The 21,891-nt window shown below is 32.4% G+C and overlaps 2 protein-coding genes across 12 annotated transcripts in view; one reads left to right on the plus strand and one right to left on the minus strand.

Annotated features, from left to right (window-relative positions):
- Window positions 1-6,699, plus strand: part of LOC139513676 (polypeptide N-acetylgalactosaminyltransferase 5-like) — an 82,839-nt gene extending 76,140 nt beyond the window's left edge. For 8 of the 11 annotated variants that reach the window (XM_071302377.1, XM_071302383.1, XM_071302384.1 and 5 more), the window contains 2 exons: window positions 4,326-4,454; window positions 5,326-5,909. In XM_071302377.1, coding sequence (XP_071158478.1) covers window positions 4,326-4,454; window positions 5,326-5,454 — 258 coding nt within the window. In that variant the 3' untranslated portion in view covers window positions 5,455-5,909. Of the gene's footprint in view, window positions 1-4,325; window positions 4,455-5,325 lie in introns of all 11 variants that reach the window. The other 3 variants (XM_071302382.1, XM_071302379.1, XM_071302386.1) reach the window with 2 other exon arrangements.
- A 6,154-nt stretch (window positions 6,700-12,853) lies between these two features.
- The window catches only part of LOC139513709 (uncharacterized), a 52,001-nt gene continuing 42,963 nt past the window's right edge, over window positions 12,854-21,891 (minus strand). Inside the window, exons 15-22 of the mRNA XM_071302457.1 lie at window positions 21,329-21,463; window positions 20,712-20,920; window positions 19,859-20,023; window positions 18,946-19,132; window positions 17,777-18,172; window positions 16,117-16,266; window positions 15,491-15,708; window positions 12,854-14,869 (exon numbers count right to left, since the gene is read on the minus strand). Coding sequence (XP_071158558.1) covers window positions 14,669-14,869; window positions 15,491-15,708; window positions 16,117-16,266; window positions 17,777-18,172; window positions 18,946-19,132; window positions 19,859-20,023; window positions 20,712-20,920; window positions 21,329-21,463 — 1,661 coding nt within the window. The 3' untranslated portion in view covers window positions 12,854-14,668. The remainder of the gene's footprint in view (window positions 14,870-15,490; window positions 15,709-16,116; window positions 16,267-17,776; window positions 18,173-18,945; window positions 19,133-19,858; window positions 20,024-20,711; window positions 20,921-21,328; window positions 21,464-21,891) is intronic.

Below are 21,891 nucleotides of genomic sequence, written 5' to 3' on the forward strand. Positions count from 1 at the left end.
AGGGTGGCAGTCAGGTTCTTTTTCAGCATATGCCTTGTAAATAACATGCCATAACTAGGGTGGCAGTCAGGTTCCTTTTCAGCATATGCCTTGTAAATAACATGCCATAACCAGGGTGGCAATCAGGTTCCTTTTCAGCATATGCCTTGTAAATAACATGCCATAACTAGGGTGGCAATCAGGTTCCTTTTCAGCATATGCCTTGTAAATAACATGCAATAACCAGGGTGGCAATCAGGTTCCTTTTCAGCATATGCCTTGTAAATAACATGCCATAACTAGGGTGGCAATCAGGTTCCTTTTCAGCATATGCCTTGTAAATAACATGCCATAACTAGGGTGGCAATCAGGTTCCTTTTCAGCATATGCCTTGTAAATAACATGCCATAACTAGGGTGGCAATCAGGTTCTTTTCCAGCATATGCCTTGTAAATAACATGCCATAACCAGGGTGGCAATCAGGTTCCTTTTCAGCATATGCCTTGTAAATAACATGCCATAACTAGGGTGGCAATCAGGTTCCTTTTCAGCATATGCCTTGTAAATAACATGCCATAACTAGGGTGGCAATCAGGTTCCTTTTCAGCATATGCCTTGTAAATAACATGCCATAACTAGGGTGGCAGTCAGGTTATTTTTCAGCATATGCCTTGTAAATAACATGCCATAACTAGGGTGTCAGTCAGGTTCCTTTTCAGCATATGCCTTGTAAATTACATGCCATAACTAGGGTGGCAGTCAGGTTATTTTTCAGCATATTCCTTGTAAATAACATGCCATAACTAGGGTGTCAGTCAGGTTCCGTTTCAGCATATGCCTTGTAAATAACATGCCATAACCAGGGTGGCAATCAAGTTCCTTTTCAGCATATGCCTTGTAAAAAACATGCGATAACTAGGGTGGCAGTCAGGTTCTTTTTCAGCATATGCCTTGTAAATAACATGCCATAACTAGGGTGGCAGTCAGGTTCCTTTTCAGCATATGCCTTGTAAATAACATGCCATAACTAGGGTGGCAGTCAGGTTCTTTTTCAGCATATGCCTTGTAAATAACATGCCATAACTAGGGTGGCAGTCAGGTTCCTTTTCAGCATATGCCTTGTAAATAACATGCCATAACTAGGGTGACAGTCAGGTTCCTTTTCAGCATATGCCTTGTAAATAACATGCCATAACTAGGGTGGCAATCAGGTTCCTTTTCAGCATATGTCTTGTATATAACATGCCATAACTAGGGTGGCAGTCAGGTTCCTTTTCAGCATATGCCTTGTAAATAACATGCCATAACTAGGGTGGCAGTCAGGTTCCTTTTCAGCATATGCCTTGTAAATAACATGTCATAACTAGGGTGGCAGTCAGGTTCCTTTTCAGCATATGCCTTGTAAATAACATGCCATAACTAGGGTGGCAGTCAGGTTATTTTTCAGCATATGCCTTGTAAATAACATGCCATAACTAGGGTGGCAGTCAGGTTTCTTTTCAGCATATGCCTTGTAAATAACATGCCATAACCAGGGTGGCAATCAAGTTCCTTTTCAGCATATGCCTTGTAAATAACATGCCATAACTAGGGTGGCAATCAGGTTCCTTTTCAGCATATGCCTTGTAAATAACATGCCATAACTAGGGTGGCAGTCAGGTTATTTTTCAGCATATGCCTTGTAGATAACATGCCATAACTAGGGTGGCAATCAGGTTCTTTTTCAGCATATGCCTTGTAAATAACATGCCATAACTAGGGTGTCAGTCAGGTTCCTTTTCAGCATATGCCTTGTAAATAACATGCCATGACTAGGGTGGCAGTCAGGTTCTTTTTCAGCATATGCCTTGTAAATAACATGCCATAACCAGGGTGGCAGTCAGGTTCTTTTTCAGCATATGCCTTGTAAATAACATGCCATAACTAGGGTGGCAGTCAGGTTCTTTTTCAGCATATGCCTTGTATATTACATGCCATAACTAGGGTGTCAGTCAGGTTCCATTTCAGCATATGCCTTGTATATAACATGCCATAACTAGGGTGGCAATCAGGTTCCTTTTCAGCATATGCCTTGTAAATAACATGCCACAACTAGGGTGACAGTCAGGTTCCTTTTCAGCATATGCCTTGTAAATAACATGCCATAACTAGGGTGGCAGTCAGGTTCCTTTTCAGCATATGCCTTGTAAATAACATGCCATAACTAGGGTGACAGTCAGGTTCCTTTTCAGCATATGCCTTGTAAATAACATGCCATAACCAGGGTGGCAATCAAGTTCCTTTTCAGCATATGCCTTGTAAATAACATGCCGTAACTAGGGTGGCAGTCAGGTTCTTTTTCAGCATATGCCTTGTAAATAACATGCCATAACCAGGGTGACAGTCAGGTTCCTTTTCAGCATATGCCTTGTAAATAACATGCCATAACTAGGGTGTCAGTCAGGTTCCTTTTCAGCATATGCCTTGTAAATAACATGCCATGACTAGGGTGTCAGTCAGGTTCCTTTTCAGCATATGCCTTGTAAAAAACATGCGATAACTAGGGTGGCAGTCAGGTTCCTTTTCAGCATATGCCTTGTAAATAACATGCCATAACCAGGGTGGCAATCAGGTTCCTTTTCAGCATATGCCTTGTAAATAACATGCCATAACTAGGGTGTCAGTCAGGTTCCTTTTCAGCATATGCCTTGTAAATAACATGCCATAACTAGGGTGGCAATCAGGTTCCTTTTCAGCATATGCCTTGTAAATAACATGCCATAACCAGGGTGGCAATCAGGTTCCTTTTCAGCATATGCCTTGTAAATAACATGCCATAACTAGGGTGTCAGTCAGGTTCCTTTTCAGCATATGCCTTGTAAATAACATGCCATAACTAGGGTGTCAGTCAGGTTCCTTTTCAGCATATGCCTTGTAAATAACATGCCATAACTAGGGTGGCAATCAGGTTCCTTTTCAGCATATGCCTTGTAAATAACATGCGATAACTAGGGTGTCAGTCAGGTTCTTTTTCAGCATATGCCTTGTAAATAACATGCCATAACTAGGGTGGCAATCAGGTTCCTTTTCAGCATATGCCTTGTAAATAACATGCCATAACTAGGGTGGCAGTCAGGTTCCTTTTCAGCATATGCCTTGTAAATAACATGCCATAACTAGGGTGGCAGTCCGGTTCCTTTTCAGCATATGCCTTGTAAATAACATGCCATAACTAGGGTGGCAGTCAGGTTCCTTTTCAGCATATGCCTTGTAAATAACATGCCATAACTAGGGTGGCAGTCAGGTTCCTTTTCAGCATATGCCTTGTAAATAACATGCCATAACTAGGGTGGCAGTCAGGTTCCTTTTCAGCATATGCCTTGTATATAACATGCCATAACTAGGGTGGCAGTCAGGTTCCTTTTCAGCATATGCCTTGTAAATAACATGCCATAACTAGGGTGGCAGTCAGGTTTGTTCTGATCATGCTGATATAAGCCAGTAATATGTGGCTATATCTTAACCGGGATGGTCATTGGGTCCTAATAAAGCTTCTTCATGACCAGGATAATTAATAAATGTATCTACATTCTAGTTTAGATGGGGAAAAATCTCATTTTTCTGTTGCTTTTTTTGTTTCTTAGCTGACTTGGCCAATAGTGTCTAGTGCAATATGTTCAAGTGTTTTGCTGTTGTATGTTGTCTGGCCATCATCATGGTTACTTGGCAGGAATAATGCATTGAATGTATGTTGGTATATTTTAGGAAGAGGTATCTTCTCAGTTAGAATTTATTAAATGAATAAATGTACATACATTTTGTTCAAGGGGAAACAACTTTAGATACATATTCCTGGCTAGTGTTGGCCTCTTTCTAGAAAAGTCAAGCATACCCAAGGAAACAAGAGAAACAGTAAAAGTCTTGAAATTTCATATAATTTGGATACATAAAATGTGCACAAATTCCTTCAGAGATGTAAATGTGATCTAAATTGATGGTTTTTCATGTAGGAGGAGAGCTGTATTTTTTCATATGGTATATTTGTTTGAAAAAGACAATGCTTTGTATTTTGTGTAATTACTTACTTAAGATGATATCTATTAGTATATAGTGTATACAAAATCAGAAAAAAGTAGTCAGTGATGCATGAATCCTTATAGAGAAATTGTATCTTTGAGAAAAGACAGGTCATTATGTAAAACATAACGTTTGCTATAGAATCAGATCTTTTAGCCTTCTAATCTACTCATTGAATGCCATTAGAAAAAAAGGTTATAATAAAAAAATAAAAAAATACCTGTTGCAGTAATACATGTTTATAGTTTTCTTTTGGCTGTTGATATTACCATGCACTTTATTATTTTCAGTATTGGATGTTAAGTAAGACTGGAGAGATAAGGAGGGATGACGGTTGTCTTGACTTCTCCGGTGGAGAAAGTATAATTATCTACCCTTGCCATAGTCAGAAGGGTAACCAACAGTGGGAGTTTAGAGAGGTAATATTATATTGATGTCACTCATGTCATCTCTAATCATCCCATTACATTTTTCATTTTATTTTGTTTGAAAAATAATCAGATGTAGTATGAATGTCAATTAGACAGCTACCAACCCAATACTAAAAACTCGCACTGTTGTCTTGAAGTACCTTGATGAGTAGGTACTCAAAATCATTGGTTTGATCCCTGTTCAGGTCAAACCTTGGATAGGATACCATTTTTCATGCTACAAATAGATATAGGAAGATGTGGTATGAGTGCCAATGACAAAGTTCACTTGTCAACATATATTTGTTCGGCCTAACAGATGTTCTACTAGAAACTTTGTTATAAACAATGTCATTATATCTATTCCTGTGAGAACAAATATTCTATACCATTCATTCCGTTAGGAACATTTACTATAATACTCATTCCAGTGGGAATAATATTCCAGAATACTTTTTGCATTTGCAACTTATGTTATGAAGGAACTTCTATTTCATGACAGATCTTTAAGTTTAGATTCCATATCTGGAAGAGGAAAAATTTATGTCACTTTGTGTAACAGATCATACATGTAATTAAAGAAGATAAAAAAGTTGAAATCAGACAAAAAAATCTATGAGAAAACAATAAATACAAAATGACAAGTTACCAAAACACTCCATAGAAAATGACTGATGTATCAACTGAGTTGACATTGTATGGGAGACAACTCCCTATTTTGTACTACATTAATCAAACTAAAAGAACTAGTTTATATGTTAAATATGATGTCAACAAGGATCAGTTTCAGTTATTTTTGTTTCTTTCTTTTATTTGAGAGGTCAACCTCTTATGCTATAGTAAGGAATGTAATTTAATCCTTTTTTAATTTTTCTTTCAGGACAATACAATTTTTCATTCTAATACACAGAAATGTATGGAGGTTTCATTAGATGGACAAAAGTTATTAATGAAATCTTGTACTGGGATAGATAGACAGTTATGGCAATGGAAAAGAAAAAAGCAATAACATATGCTGTGACTAGAATTTTAATGAATTAATCACCATGTAAACCAGTCATTATCATGGATCATTAACCTCCAAGGTGCAACAGTCTATATTCATTCATTTATTTGGGTTGGCTATATCATTGAGTTTGTAAATATCATTTTGTTGTACATTAGTCCCCCCTTTCATGAGGCCAAGTAGGTGGCCTTTTGATAAAGTGTGGTTGACAATGGTGACTGATAAAATCACTGTGATACTTCCGCTAAATACAATGAAACTGACTTTAGAAGAGGAATTGTCTCCCTTGATCCACTTAATTTTGGGGAACACTGTATATATAAATTATCTGTTAGGTATCATTTACTTTAGTGGTTGAGACATTATGGGTTTGAAATCTCAGTTTAACTATGGTTGAAGCTTAGATATATATTTGAATATTTTATTATATTTAACTAATCATACATAAAATAAAAAAATCAGCTGAAAAAAAATAGTTACAATATCTACCTTTGTTTTAATTTTTTGAATTAGCTCTAAAAACTTCAGAATGTAGGTTCAGCAATTAATACTTCATTTGCATAAATAGTTTTAACATGTGATTTGAAAATTTAAATAACCTAGTCTTCGTTAGAGAATACAGGCACTTAAGAGTCTACAAGTCCTTATATTCATGTGAAATAGATAAATTCTTGATGCGTTTGGATATTTTAAGTTCAGATATTTCTGATAATTGAATGAATGTGTGTCAAGTATTCACAAAAGAATTCAAGTATAGTCCAACTGAAGTGATCACATTGTGTTTATAAGGTTATTGGTCTTTTTCTGCTGTGCAGAATGAACTATTATGAGTAGAATGACCTATTTTTCTTTCTACTTAATATATGGTGCATATACTTAAATACTTTATTGTTAATGTACATTTATATGTAATTTTATTTTAGATTTGTTGTATTATTTCTACTGTTCTGCATATTACACACAGAACGTGACACTTTTATACAATAAAATTAGGCTGATAGGAATAAAACACATTCTTGTAGAAATGTAAATTTCTATACCTAAAACTTGTCAATTTTCAATTGATAAGGACTCATCCTGAATATTCATGAACATCTTTAAAAGGAAGAGTTATAATTCTTTATCAATCGCAAGTGAAAATGGATGTTCAATCCTCAGATAGACCCCAGAAGTTTTTAATTGAACTTATCTTTAGAAAACATAAGTGAAGACAAATCAAATATTGAACTGGTCATTCTGTCAGACAAATCGTTTTATTACAAAACCATATGACACCTCAGACTAAGTTTATAGTCTACATACAGGTAGTTTACTATTGTGAATGACATTCATTTAGTCTACATACAGGTAGTTTACTATTGTGAATGACATTCATTCAAGTATAGAGTTGATAAGTACAAATATTTTATTATTGTTATTAATTCTTGCTTCACCTTGTCCCTAGTTTCTACATAATATAATGTTCCTCATTTGTTATTTGTATATTTTTTTGTTTAAACTTGTTTGTAATCAATACAAGGTATCATGTTCTCTAGTATGTTAGTGTGTAGTCAAGCTTCTTATTGTCCTGTAAATGCATGGTCCTTAAGTATCAATTAAGATAGTCTTTAGACTTTCCAACAATGGGTACACACAGGCATTACTAAAAGTACAAGTCAAATTAAATCAAGGCTTTCCAATTGAAAGGGTCAAAATAGAAAAGTTAATTTTTTTTGAATCATTACTCTGTTAGACCCCTCTCAAGATATTCCTATTCTTATAGGACAAGAATTGATTTTCAATGCAGCTCTAATCTTAGTAATTCGAACCCTACTAAAGGCCATCCCTATTAGCAAGTCACTTCATATTTTTGTTAAGAAAGTGAGGCTTCTGATCACAAAGTGGACATTGATCTTTTCTATAGAGACTGTTTAAGGGCTGACCTTTTTGTTAACAATCTATTATTTGTTTGATTTGTTGGGCGTTAGGACATTCCATGATTGATGTAATTTGTTTGGCTGTTGTTTATAAAAGAAGCTGTGATGGTTTTTAATTACATTCCAAAATTTTATTTTTGTTGACTGATTTATATATATATGTTGACTCAGTCTGAATGGTGTGAACAAGATTATGAATGGGACACATTTAACTTACACTTGCCATAAAGTTTATACATTATTGGAATTAGACATTATATATATATATCTGAAAATTTATCACCTTTTACAACATTCCTTTTGACAATGTGTTTTTCTGTGTAACTATTGTCAATCCAGACTTGATGTTATGAGTTTTAGTCTTAAGGTCATGGAAGAGCAATTTTCAGTTTTGAATATCCCAAGAGGTTGTTAGAAATACAATACAATATTTGTTATCCTTTTTAAGTAAATGTATATTACATACAGTTGATGTATGATTTAAGTCTACTTAAATATGTATATGATATATAAAATCTAAACGCTGATGTGTATTGTGGTCTTAATGTGTGTGCATAGACTTTGTGGTCTTAATTTGTGTGTATAGACTTGGCTAGGTGTGTGCTAAGTATTTGATATGAAAGTATTGATATATATTCCTATGTTACACCACAGTAGTGGGGTTGTTTACGTGGTATCTTGTAGGTCATGGTAGATCGCTTCCTTAGATTACCTAGTCATTATTTGTGGGATATTTTTACATGGTATACAAATTCTACAGCAAATAGTTGTGTTCAGACATTAAAGGGAAATTGTTTTGAGCATATGATTTTATTGTTATATTCATGAAAATGTTTAAAATACAATCTATAAAAAAAATGAACGATTTTTTTTTCAACATTGGAAATCATGTTTTAGAAATAGTAATTAATTGAATATTTAAAATTGTCTTGAAAAAAGATTGATTATTTGCAGTTGAAAAAATGGATTGTCCACACAGGAAATCCATGTCAAAAAATGTATATATTTTTTTATTTTATGTGGGCATATGTTTGTAGAATACTATTTCATTAAATCATGCATGATAATTTTTTGTTTGTTTAAAGAAATGAGCATTTAAATCATCTTCCTCATGTGAAAGAAGCTATTCTTTCAAAATTCTTTCCAATTGATAGAAAATCTGTGTATTAGACATCCTTGAAGGATATATGTTTTAATGACACCTTATTGGAAAGGACTATCCATTTGTTCAAGTATTGTATACATTATGAAATCCACATATATATATATATATATTTATACTTTATTATTTATTTGATGCAAAGAGAAATTATTGTCCATTGTCAATGCAAACAGTATTCACCATGAAATATTGAATGTATAGTGTTTTGTTAGAGCATATAGACATACTAAACCCTGAAATATTAAATTTATTGTGTTTTGTTGGAGAATTCATGCTGAAATATTAAATTTATTGTGTTTTGTTGGAGAATTCATGTGGAAATATTAAATTTATTGTGTTTTGTTGGAGAATTCATGTGGAAATATTAAATTTATTGTGTTTTGTTGGAGAATTCATGTGGAAATATTAAATTTATTGTGTTTTGTTGGAGAATTCATGTGGAAATATTAAATTTATTGTGTTTTGTTGGAGAATTCATGTGGAAATATTAAATTTATTGTGTTTTGTTGGAGAATTCATGTGGAAATATTAAATTTATTGTGTTTTGTTGGAGAATTCATGTGGAAATATTAAATTTATTGTGTTTTGTTGGAGAATTCATGTGGAAATATTAAATTTATTGTGTTTTGTTGGAGAATTCATGTGGAAATATTAAATTTATTGTGTTTTGTTGGAGAATTCATGCTGAAATATAAAGTGCCATTTACAAAATTTGCCTGCTAACGCCCACTTCACTTTTCTTTTCAAAATTTTATTTTAACATAACAATCAGAAAGCAATTTCTTAAATCTTTTTTAAACCAAAATTGTTTTCCATATCTTATGAATGAAAAAAAGGTGTCAATGTTAAATGAATGAAAAATCTAGAGAATCATTTCCTGCCAGATTTGCAATGGATTATTATATCTTAAATACAAGCACACGCCTTTTTATTATTTTATTATTTTCTACTTTTTGGGTATTTAAAAAACTGGTAATTCTTTCTCAAAAGTTGCAGGAAAAAATGAAATATAAATGACTTTGGATGTATGTTTTACTCATACCGGAAGTAGAAAAGTAATCGCTTCTATGCCAAGGAGGGAGTAAAACATATATTTACAATCAACTGTTTATATATGTTTGTTATTTAAACAATTGTGATATTTAGTTAGTATATAAGTGGTTATACAAAAGATAACTATTTTTGAAAGAGCTTTTAAGTTATAATTTTTTTTTGTACTTAATGCATTCCGTTGATGAAATAATTAAAAAAAGAAATGGTTTAACAGAATTTTGTTTTACTGATAAACTTTTTTCTGTGATGTTCACAGAATGGAATTTTGACTTCTTATTATAGAATCTATTTATTCTCAAACTGAGCTACAATCAGTAGCTTCTGTATTAACTATTATTGCATTCATTACAAATTTGTTAATACAAAAGAGACCAATAAACCAAAATTATGAAATTTTGCTATCTAAGTACCAGTATTTGAGTCAGCAGGCTGAAATTCATACTCTCAAAAACAAGCATTAGTTCTAGGACCTTTATTCAATTTCAAATTTTTATCTAGATGTCATCTAATTTCCTACACAAAATAAATATATCGAATATTCTTTTTGATATTCTACTTATATTAGGAGTGAATTAATTAAACACTATACTTCGTACAATGTGGAAATATGTCAAATTAATTTGTAAAGCCTAAGAACTAGGAAGTCACTGGACAAGTCTCTGTTTTTCTCTTGTTTATAAAGCACATACATATACATGTTTTATTTTTGAAAATATACTTTATCAACATTATTGACACAATATGATTATGCTACAATAGTTTTTCATAATTGTAAGATTAATTTTTTGTTATGATTGATGATTGATGAAAAGTGTGAATATGTCTGAATGTGATAAAAGTGTATATCGATAAAACTGATCTGTGCCTTCAAAATAAAAATATACACAATTCAATTGATTTAGCTTATTGAAACAATGTATAGCCTAGGACCGCACACATCGGTTATTATTAAAAAGAAGATGTGGTATGATTGCCAATGAGACAACTCTTCCCAAGAGACCAAATTACAGAAATTAACAATTAAGTGTTAGTCTTTGTAAGAAGCAGGCAATTTAGGTAAAAATCAAAACATGATCAGAAAAAACCCACTGAGCTAATCATGTTATTTAATACTAACCATCATCCTGAGTTAAAAATTCTTAGTCTTTCGTTTTTGTGTGTCTGGTAATATCAAATAACTCGGTTAGAAAATTGGTTAGAATGATAGCAAATTACAGAGTTATCTCCCCTTATTCGATAATTTCTAGTGCATTTCAACCAAATTGTATCTTCTATTACCAGAACAGAAAACGAAAATGAATGTTATTTTTGTGCATAACTACATATTATGAACTGAAATCAATGTCAAATTGGGTGGGATTTTTTGGTCATGTTTTCACCACTGCCTGATTCTTAGGCAGACTGGCACTTAAAGGTCACTGTAATGCCTTCAACAATGAGCAAAGCCAATACCACATAGTCAGCTTTAAAAGGCCCCAAAATGAATATGTTAGTATATAAAGGACAGATATATTAAAAGCACCCTATACATTTCAAATGGATTATGTCTATTATCACTTGTGAGTACTATGACCTTTGAAAACATTTATTCTAAATGATTTTTTTCACTCTGGTTTTTATCTCACCTGTGACAAGTCTCAGTATGCAAGAGTTATGTATTACTAACCTGTGGCAATAGTGATGTAAACTATTTGTATGTTTCAGAAAATAGAAGACCTGGAATTTCATATATTGTATGCATTTACCTTATGATACAAAGTTTCTGTCTGTCATATGTCCATTGTCCTTGACCTCATTTTCATGATTCAGCAACTGCTTGTTAAAAAATTATATATTTTTTATTTGTCATGTGAATCTCTTAGTTATTAACTAAATTTGGTATATGGATTTCTTGCAACGTCTACTTTTCTGTCAGACAAGATTCACCTGACCTCAACCTTATTTCATGGATCAGTGATCAAGGTTAAAGTTACATGATAAGGTCAGTTTCAAATCTTAAATTTGTTCCAGTCTGCTGACTTTTTGCAGTTATTGTCCTCAGACTGAAAATTTACTCATATAATCATTTTTCTACTTTTACTCTGTCATGCTTGATGAAATTGATTTGAAAATTGGTAAGCGAGGCTGTGTTGAGCATTTCTACCTGTTTCGAGCCAAGTACAAATAACATTGATATTTCGAGACAATGTATGGTTATACTTTATATACTGCAATTCTTATAACTGTTCGAAAGAAAGTATTTAGGGTAAAAACCATCATTTCTTAATTTTGAGCAGAAGACTTAAAATTCTGCGAACCTGTATGTTTTATTGACGTCATAAATAAAACTATATGGAAACGCATTATCAATGTCATGAATAAGGCAATATATGGTCAGTGACTGTATATCACATATGAATATACAGTCAATGCAATTTTCAGTTTTATCATGACATGTTACAGATCAAGTTTGAATTTTGTTCTGGTCTGATGATTTTGTGCAGAGTTATGGTCCTTGAACTCAGAAAATTATCTTGATATTGACTTGATATTTGTTATAAAGGTAACACCATGACAAGTTATAGATCAAGTTTGAATTTTGTTCCAATACAATGAATTTTTAATTTGATGGGGACTATGTATTGCCATGCAATACTCACAGAATGCTTGTTACATCTTGATGCCAGTTATTCTTAAATTTGTGAAGTACTGCACAATATCATAATATTATGCTTCATGTTTTTGTCACATTTTTCTCAGCTTCTGTCTAGAACTTTATTATGATGTGTTTAATTGTGTTATATAATTATGCAAAAAGAAATTTTATGATGAATTATTGTTTCTTTTTTGACTGATATTCACCTCTAGATAATTTTCTAAACTACTTTGTTCAAGGACATTGAAAATTTAATAGTAACCAAAGACATCCATTTGTTTTCAGCTAAAAGAACTAGATATAATTACATGAATGATTTATTTACAAACAAGAATGGGTCCCTAGTACACAAATGCCCCATCCTCATTATCATTTTTTATGTTCAGTGGACCGTGAAAATGGAGTAAAAACTCTAAGTTGGAATTAAAATTATTAAAAGATCATATCATAAGTAACATGTATACTAAGTTTCAGGTTGATTGGACTTCAACTTCATCTAAATCTACCTTGACCAAAAACTTTAACCCAAAGCAGACGGACGAACAAACAGAAAGACGAACGAACGAACAGACGAGCGGATGCACAGACCAGAAAGCATAATGCCAATAAATGGGACATAAAATTAGCAACACAATATTGAAGAGCAATAGGATTTAATATGAACATAAAATATATAAAAATATCATAAATTGAAAATACTAGGATTCAAAATAAATAATTGGATGTGCATAAATAAAACCAATAATAACAAAAAAACAAATCAATTTTAAAATGTCCATAATATAAAATATATAAAAATATTACACATTGTAAATACTAGGCTACAAAATAAATCATTCAATGTACATCAATAAAATAAAAATAAAATAGATAAGGCAATAATAAAATATCCATAATATAACAACAGAATATATAAACTAGAGGCTCTTAAGAGCCTGTGTCGCTCACCTTGGTCTATGTGCATACATGTATTAAACAAAGGACACAGATGGATTCATGACAAAATTGTGTTTTGATGATGGTGATGTGTTTGTAGATCTTACTTTACTGAACATTCTTGCTACTTACAATTTTCTCTATCTGTAATAAACTTGGCCCTTTAGTTACAGAGGAAAATATTTTGTAAAAATTTATAAAAATTTACCAAATTAATGAAAATTCATAAAAAATTGACTATCATAAAAATTGACTATGAAGGGCAATAACTCCTTAAGGGTCCACTGACCATTTTGGTCATGTTGACTTATTTGTAGATCTTACTTTGCTGAACATTATTGCTGTTTACAATTTATCTCCATCTATAATAGTATTCAAGATAATAACCAAAAATGGCAATTTAAAAAAAAAAATTACCAATTGGAGGGCAGCAACCCAACAACCGGTTGTTCACTTCACCTGAAAATTTTAGGGCATATAGATATTGACTTGATAAACAATTCAACCACAGTCAGATTTGCTCTAAATGCTTTGGTTTCAGAGTTATAAGCCAAAATCTACATTGTACCCCTATGTTCTATTTTTAGCCATGGTGGCTATCTTGGTTGGTTGGCTGGGTCATCACACACATTTATTAAACAAGATACCCTAATTATGATTGTGGCCATGTTTGGTTAAATTTGGTCCAGTAGTTCAGAGGAGAAGATTTTTTTAAAAGATTATAAAAATTTACGAAAAATTGTTAGAAATTGACTATAAAGGGCAATAACTCCTTAAGGGGTCAATTGACCATTTTGGCAATGTCAACTTATTTGTAGATCTTACTTTGCAAACATTATTGCTGTTAACAGTTTATCTCTATCTATATTAGTATTTAAGATAATGAACTAAAACGGCAAAATTTCCTTAAAATTACGAATTCAGGGGCAGCAACCCAACAACCGGTTGTCCGATTCATCTGAAAATTTCAGAGCAGATAGATTTTACCCCTTGTCAGATTTTCTCTAAATGCTTTGGTTTCAGAGTTATAAGCCAAAATCTACAATTTACCCCAATGTTCTATTTTTAGCCATGGCGGCCATCTTGGTTAGTTGGCCGAGTCATCGGACACATTTTTTAAACTAGATACCCCAATGATGATTGTGGCCAAGTTTGGTTAAATTTGGCCCAGTAGTTTCAGAGGAGAAGATTTTTGTAATACAACAACGACGATGGACGACGGACGCCAAGTGATGAGAAAAGCTCACTTGGCACTTTAGGCCAGGTGAGCTAAAAATTAAACAGGATATACAACATTCATAAATATTAACTTCTGTAACATTCCGTATAATTAAAAAAAAACATCACAGTTCCTACTTTCATTAAAATTTCCATGTTTGCTAACTGAGCCATTAGGTTAGGTAATTCGTAACATACTGATGTAAACAATATTTTAATCTCTTAATTTGAACAGCATCTGACTAGAATCTCCAGTTTTCTAAAACAAATCATATTTGTTTTTGTAATAAACTCTGTTCAAGTTTTTCCACTTCTGATTCTTTTAGGTCTGTTTTCACCATCTTTAATCTTGATTAATGGCATGCCAAGTTTGAGCCTGAGTGAGTTAGGTATATAAGGATTAGAGTTACAGTGGCCGTGTCTGTTGGGTATATCTGATTCTCTGTATACATGTAATGTCACCTGGGATCTCAGGCTTAGTTCTATATCAGTCCATACCTAAACAAATATTTTAAAAGCATCATTTTATAAGGTGATAAGAAACTCATGGTTGACTAAATACTTATAAAAAAAAATATAAGGTAGGAGGCATCCATGAGGAAGCAACCTAATGACAAAAATAACTAAGAGACTAAAATCTAACAAGAGGAGGTCAGAGAGACAGCAAACCAGATTTTCCTGCAGTATTCAAACTCTGAACAGCTGAACAAGTATAGACACGACATTCAAGCTTAAAAAAGCTCAGAATTGGAATTGTGAATTTTATCTTTTAAAAAGATCAACATGCAAGAAATTTTCAATTGTTCAATAATCGTGAAATATCAATTTTATTTTGCATTCTGCCGTGCAGATACCACCCATTTTACACCCCTCGTAAAAGTGTTCCAGATTGTCATGTAGAATTTACCCGATCTGGAATAGTGTGTGGAGAACCAGTTAACATTTACCTACTGATTGTGCGATTTTATTCTATGGTATGATCCATGACATCAAGATATATTTGATAGCTGTTTGTTTAATATTAAAGTTTTTAATTAAGGTTTACAGTTTGTATGTCCCCAATTTGTCATGTTTACCCGGTATTCTTTAATTTAAATAAAGCAGAGACGTAATATTCACCTCTTCTCCAAGAACTTTTGAGAATTTCTTTGCAGTCTTTCCTTCAGGTATATAAACATTGCCTTTAGCTAGGACATCATGATCCTGGTATTTGCCAAGGAAGATTATTTTGACTTTTTCAGCCAGAAGTGGAATGGTCTCAGTGGATTCATCTGTCATGGCTGCTAACAACCAACTGACACCTTCACTTCTATCTTCATATGTGTTTATTAAATAACCTTCAAATGAAGCAGAAATATACACATGATTATGGGATGATGTTTGTGTATGGTTTGTGTTCAAATTTGTTGAAACTGACATAATCAAGATTTTTTTGTTTTTAAACTGATTTTTTTCAGAGCTCTGCACTAAAACTAATTTGACTATTTATTTCTAAAAAAAGTCAGTTTTGTGAAATTTGAAAGTTTGTAAGAGATTTTCAAAGAAAACTATATATTTTGAACCTTATTTTTATTCTCTTTAACAAGTATGGTAACCGTTGTTTTATTTGATACTTTTTCTAATATATTATGTTTACTTGCATTATTTTTTCTAAATCAGTACATTTGTATAATGAAAATGAAACAAAAAACTGGATGGGCTCGCATTAAGTATTCTATATTTAAATACAAAGTATATTATATTACCTAGAAAAGCCCAGATTGAATCAGTCATCAACATACAATGATTTGCTCTCTTCCATATCATCTCTTCCATAAAATCCTTAATGGCATTCATTCTCATATTTTGTAGATGACTTCTCAGTTTTAGGACTTCTTCATTAAAATCTTTACCATCTGTAATAACATAATGATTACAATGTATATTTATAATAAATAAATGAAAAATGTGTCCATGGGACACAGATGCCACACACAGCAAAGTCTGCAATTTTTTGATTTACCAAAGGACATATCTAAAGAACAACAAAAGTCACACCATCCAAAATTAAACTTGATTTGCATTTGGTGATAAGGCATTGTGTATAAGTTAAATACTATAATTTATATGGTTCGCTACTGACCCCCTACAGATCAAAAGAGGGTTAGTAAAATCCATAGGGGATAAAACTATAGGCTGAATCTCCTTACCTATGGCTTTTATTCACCCTCTATGGTCAGTAGGGGGTCAGTAGTTAACCGTATAATGAATTTATCGCACAAAACTTTTTCTGTTGAGTTTTGTAGAAAAATAAACAATTAACACTTTCACTACTGAATTTTTTTTTGTTTGCAGGATTCCCTGGCCGAAATTTATTTGCACGAGCCATTTGCCTGACCCGGATTAATTTGACATGTGCTACAGCAAAAACGACCTTGTAGTTTTGGTCATTGAAAACTCGGGAACTGTGGCGAATTGTGCGGTCAAATTTTGATAATATGTAGATAAATATCATAGGTTGAGCGTCCGTAAACTTTTCATACAGTAAAAAACAGTTGACCTTAAAAACATGTGTCAAAAACGTAGATTAATTGAGTCTGAAGACATTTTTTGTCGTTGCGTCCTATATGTCACTTTCACTTCCATTAGGCAACATTTCTTGTGTACACGTGTGTTTCAAAATGCTATTTCTATGAGCCACTGAATTATTTCCTTTCAAAAACCGTTTCCGTTTTCATTTTCTTGGCCAAAATACTTGTAAATCGAGACTGTCGTCCACGTAGATTTTGGCAGCCATTTGTTTACAGTTTTGAAAGAAGAAAGTTAACCCCGGCTCGATAATGGACAATAACTCTTCCAGACGAGTTGTATAATACCCCCAACGTTGATATGCGATCATGAACTAATTTAAAATAATTTTAACTGTAATAATAATCGATGACACTTCTTTACTTTATGACTTGACCCCAGTAATGCCTTAATTCTTCCACATGTGAATGAGATAAAGCTTTCCAACAACATTAAAATATGTGTCATTTTGGTCTCTTGTGGACAGTTGTCTCATTGACAATCATACCACATCTTCTTTTTTATATTATTCATCGGTGAATAACCATTTCAGCATCTTGATTTGTACTTGAGTTATCTCCCTTTAAAATTAAATCACAGAAAAATGGAACTAAAATGGCAATATCAGGTAATAACGTAACAAGATCAAACAATACAAGAACTTGTTAGACACAAAACAGTTTTCTAACTTTAGTGTTAAGACAATCTGTTACAATTGCTTTTCAGTTGTTGAAAATGCTTTTAGTATGGTATAACTAATCAATGGTGGGACCTTAGAAATAATGAATATCCAAAATTGTCAACTCTAAAAAGTTATTTCATTTTGGGCTGCGTACCTAAATAAAGATCAGTAAATACCTGTGACACTCAGATCAATAAAGTCCCCATTTTGTATGGCTGTTCTTGCTTTACTGTTGCTATGATACTGTAGGATCTGACAGACTAAGATTCTTGACATTTCAATAATGTCTACATCCCTATCCAAGAGTTTAAGGACTGATGTTATATTTATGTTCCTGTTTTTCTTTTTGGTTATTTCAGATGAAATGACATAGTCTAACTCATCATCATCCTCATCATCATCATCACGATACTCAAAATAATCCTCATCATCAGCATCACTATCAGTAGAGTTATCTTTTCCTGTCTGTACACTATCTGAAGCATTAGTCTGTACAATATCTGTATCAGCAGCTGCTGTTGGGACTGTATCATGATAACTTTCTTCTACCAAGACATCTTCAAGGGTGTCCTCTGAAATAAAAAAAAGTACATCTACAATATATTCCACTAAAATTCTACTTATAAATTTGTGATGGTTTACATCAAAATAATTTAATTTCAAAATATATAAATCACAGATAACAAAATGAAAAAGTATTTCTTGCATGAGTGCATGAGATAAAGTTTGTATTTTTACCATTACAAATACTTATCTTTCTAGACATAAGTTGTTTCTGCTTATGTTTCATTTATGTTTTTTTACATCTCATTTTTGGTGTTATTTCAAAGCTACCTACACAACATAGTTGTTTTCCAGTACTCTTACACAGTGTAATTTATGATCTAAATATACAACAAAAGTTCAGGAAAAAATGCATCTACATCTTTCCCCTCCTGTAAACAGGAGTGAACCAACACCTTTGTAAATTTTCAATATGACAGAATTTCAAAAGTGGATACCTTTAGTATGAAAGGTCAATAAGAAAAACAACAACACTTCACTAATTGCTGCAGTAATTTGATGACCATTCCACTTCCTATTTGTGCCATAATGTGATTTTCTGTATTGTATTCATTCTGAAGACAATGCCATATGCTGATGTTATTACATTACTTCAGAAGTTCTAAAAGCATTGTTGATATAAGATTCTTTTAGTATATGTCTTTTTACCTTGTGGTGTCGAATTGGACACATAATTGTTAACTTTTGCATGGAAGTCGTAACCTAGGTTTTAGTGTGTTATACTTGACTTGACAACAATACCTGTGTATTAAATGTATGCATGTGTATTTTAGATGCATACCTTCAACACATTTGTACATTTCTGATACAGACTGCTTAGCACCTTTCAACCAAGCTTCATGAGGTAGTCCCCCATTCTGGTCCATTTCAGTGATGTCCCTGTCCCCAAGCCAGTAACTTACAAAGCCCATACATCCTGGAATACAATATAATCTGGGGTATGCTGCATTACTTAACTTTCTATATACCTAAAACAAAAATTTAAAATAGATGATTTATTGGGCAGTTAAATAAAGCCTTTTCATGTTAAACACTTTTGAGTGCGATTTATTTTCATAAAATAAGTAGAATAGTTACATGAATATAAATAGACACTAATATGTTAAATTTTGATCTTCTCTCATATAAGTACATCAATAAACTAGAACATCACAAATATAAATATGTGTGAAGTAAAAAATAATGGCTAAACAAGAAATAAAGCATCAAGAAAATCAATTTAGTTCAACAGTTAATGAGTTAAAGCACAGACACGACTGGAAACACCATTTTTCAATCTTTCAAGAACAACAACTCCTAAACAGTGAAAGTAAATTTGTTAATTCAAAACTGACCTCTATTTTGTCATCAGAAACAACAAATCAAAATTCTAAAAACTTTGGTTGAAAGGTTTATGAGTTAAAGCACTGTCTTGAAACTCAATTTGTCAATCTTTGAAGAACCATAACTCCTGAACAATGAAAGTGAAAATCATCAATATTAAACTTGACCTCCATTTTGTCATTTGTAACAACATATTGAAGTTTGAAAACTTCGGTTGAACGGTTCATGAGTAAATACCTGGACTTGTTTGGCAGTGGCCCTCTCCCACGAATGCCCATCCACTATACATCCTCAAATCAATAACCAGTTTCCTTCGTAAATCCAGTAAAAATCCATGAATTGAAGAGTAAATGAAGATATTGTAACATTACCTGTACAAGAAGTCTCAGTACAGAAACTGTAATATTATCAGACTCAGCTTTTTCTTCTTCTAAATTAATGGAGTCAGTTTGTTCTGCTGTTAGTTTTTGTCCTTCTTTTATCCATTCATTAACTAATTTAGTTGCCTGGCTCACTTTTTCTGCCTGGTTCTTATTCTAAATATAAAAAGTTAAACCAATAACTTGACCCTCGTCTAGTAAGTTTTCAGTTTCACATAAATATTTTGTCTTTTCAAAGTAAAATTTAAAGTAAAATTTTAGACTCAAAAATCATCAACTGCATTTTCATACTAAACAAAGAGAACTAAATTTGGCCAGTTAATGAAATAAAATAATGTGGAGTAAAAAAACTGTAATTCAAATTAACTGTAAAAAAATAGATTGTCAAATACAAAATTTCCATATTTGGACTGGAATTATATTTTTCTTTAGGAATGCAGACTTTCAAAAAAGCAAACAGTGGTTTCTGCAAGTGGAGGATTGGGTTCCCTCAAAATGTTTGACCCCACCAAGTTAAAAACCTGTAATTGTTGTATGTTCCTGTATGACACTTTTGTTTTTCGTTTGTTGTTTTATATATTAATCAGCTTGTTAGTTTGTATATTGAATGGTTAACATTTGTCAATTAGGGGCCTTTGATATTTTAGTTGGGTGTGGATTTTGTTCATTTATGAAAGCCTTATGGTGACCTATAGTTGCTGACTTCTACATCATTTGATCTCTAGTGGAGAGTTGATTCATTGACAATGAAACCACATGATCTTTTATTCATACAAAGGGGACAAGATTCACTGACCTGTGGTGATCAGTAACAATTTAAAAAGAATAATGGAATACATCATACCCGAATTAAATCACATTTGGACTGGGCCCATACATCCATTGCCTTGTCATATTTCACTGAATGTTTTGGAGCAGGTGGTTGTAAAGGGAGGCCACTCTTTGTGTCAAATTCTGCAGGAACTATTCCTTCCTTTTGGTTAAATTCTTTTTTAAAGATTTGTTTGAAAGACGATTCTGGATCATCACAGCATGTTTTGTCATCTGAAAATCCTAGAAAAACAGAAATGATTTAATCAGAAAATCCTAGAGAAACAGAAATAATTTAATCAGAAAAAACACTAGAAATATCAAATACATAAGTTGTTTAATCAGAAAATCCTAGTTATTCACAGGGTAATCAGAAGTTTCTTGAAATTCATTAGTTATATTGTCAGAACCTCCAAGAATATATAAGTTATCTAAATCTTCTATTTTGTCATTAGTTATCACTGATGAGTGATCTGTGAATGACTTTGTAAGTTTTAGCTGATAACTTCAAAGGGGTTATCTTTAATACTCTTCATGCTTACAAGTTATTAAAAGGGTAATGATCTATTAAATCTATGCAAATCATGTATATTAACTTTTTTTGTATTTTCAGTATGATTTTGGACTATTCATTAAGGTTTATCTATTTACCATTAACCAATGAATCAATATAACCATAAACAACATTAGTTTTGGAATCCTTGAACAAGTTGCTCCCAGCTCTTCTTAATAATTCTGTTGTAAATGCTAGCCAAAATCTGTCCATATTATACTGCACAGGCTTTCCTAAAAACAAAAACATTTTGAAGGATATTTCTTTGCATACTTCAATTTTACAAGTAATCATTTAAGTATTGAAGGGGGTGTTATCCTAAATTCCTGGAGAAAATAAACAGCAAATCCTGAATTCCCACAAAAAAAGTTGCATTCTTTCCCAATAAGTGTAAATACTAAATTCCCCATCAAAAAAAACAAAGGCCCTTCAGCCAAAACCTGGAAAAGGTCCATTCATTCGGCTTTAATAAAAAAAATATTTTCAGGCTTTGCACTGACTAACTGACTGAAAATTCGTTCATTTTTCAAGGTCAATACTAAGACTTTTGAAAGGTTATATTTGCAGCAACCAACACCTAGTTTGGCCATTCAGACAAAGGTAGATACAATACCATAATTAATTGTTCACATCCCTATTACCCTCATTATTCAGTGAACTG

Source organism: Mytilus edulis, chromosome 2 (genome assembly GCF_963676685.1).
Source record: "Mytilus edulis chromosome 2, xbMytEdul2.2, whole genome shotgun sequence".
Taxonomy (NCBI): Eukaryota; Metazoa; Mollusca; class Bivalvia; order Mytilida; family Mytilidae; genus Mytilus; species Mytilus edulis.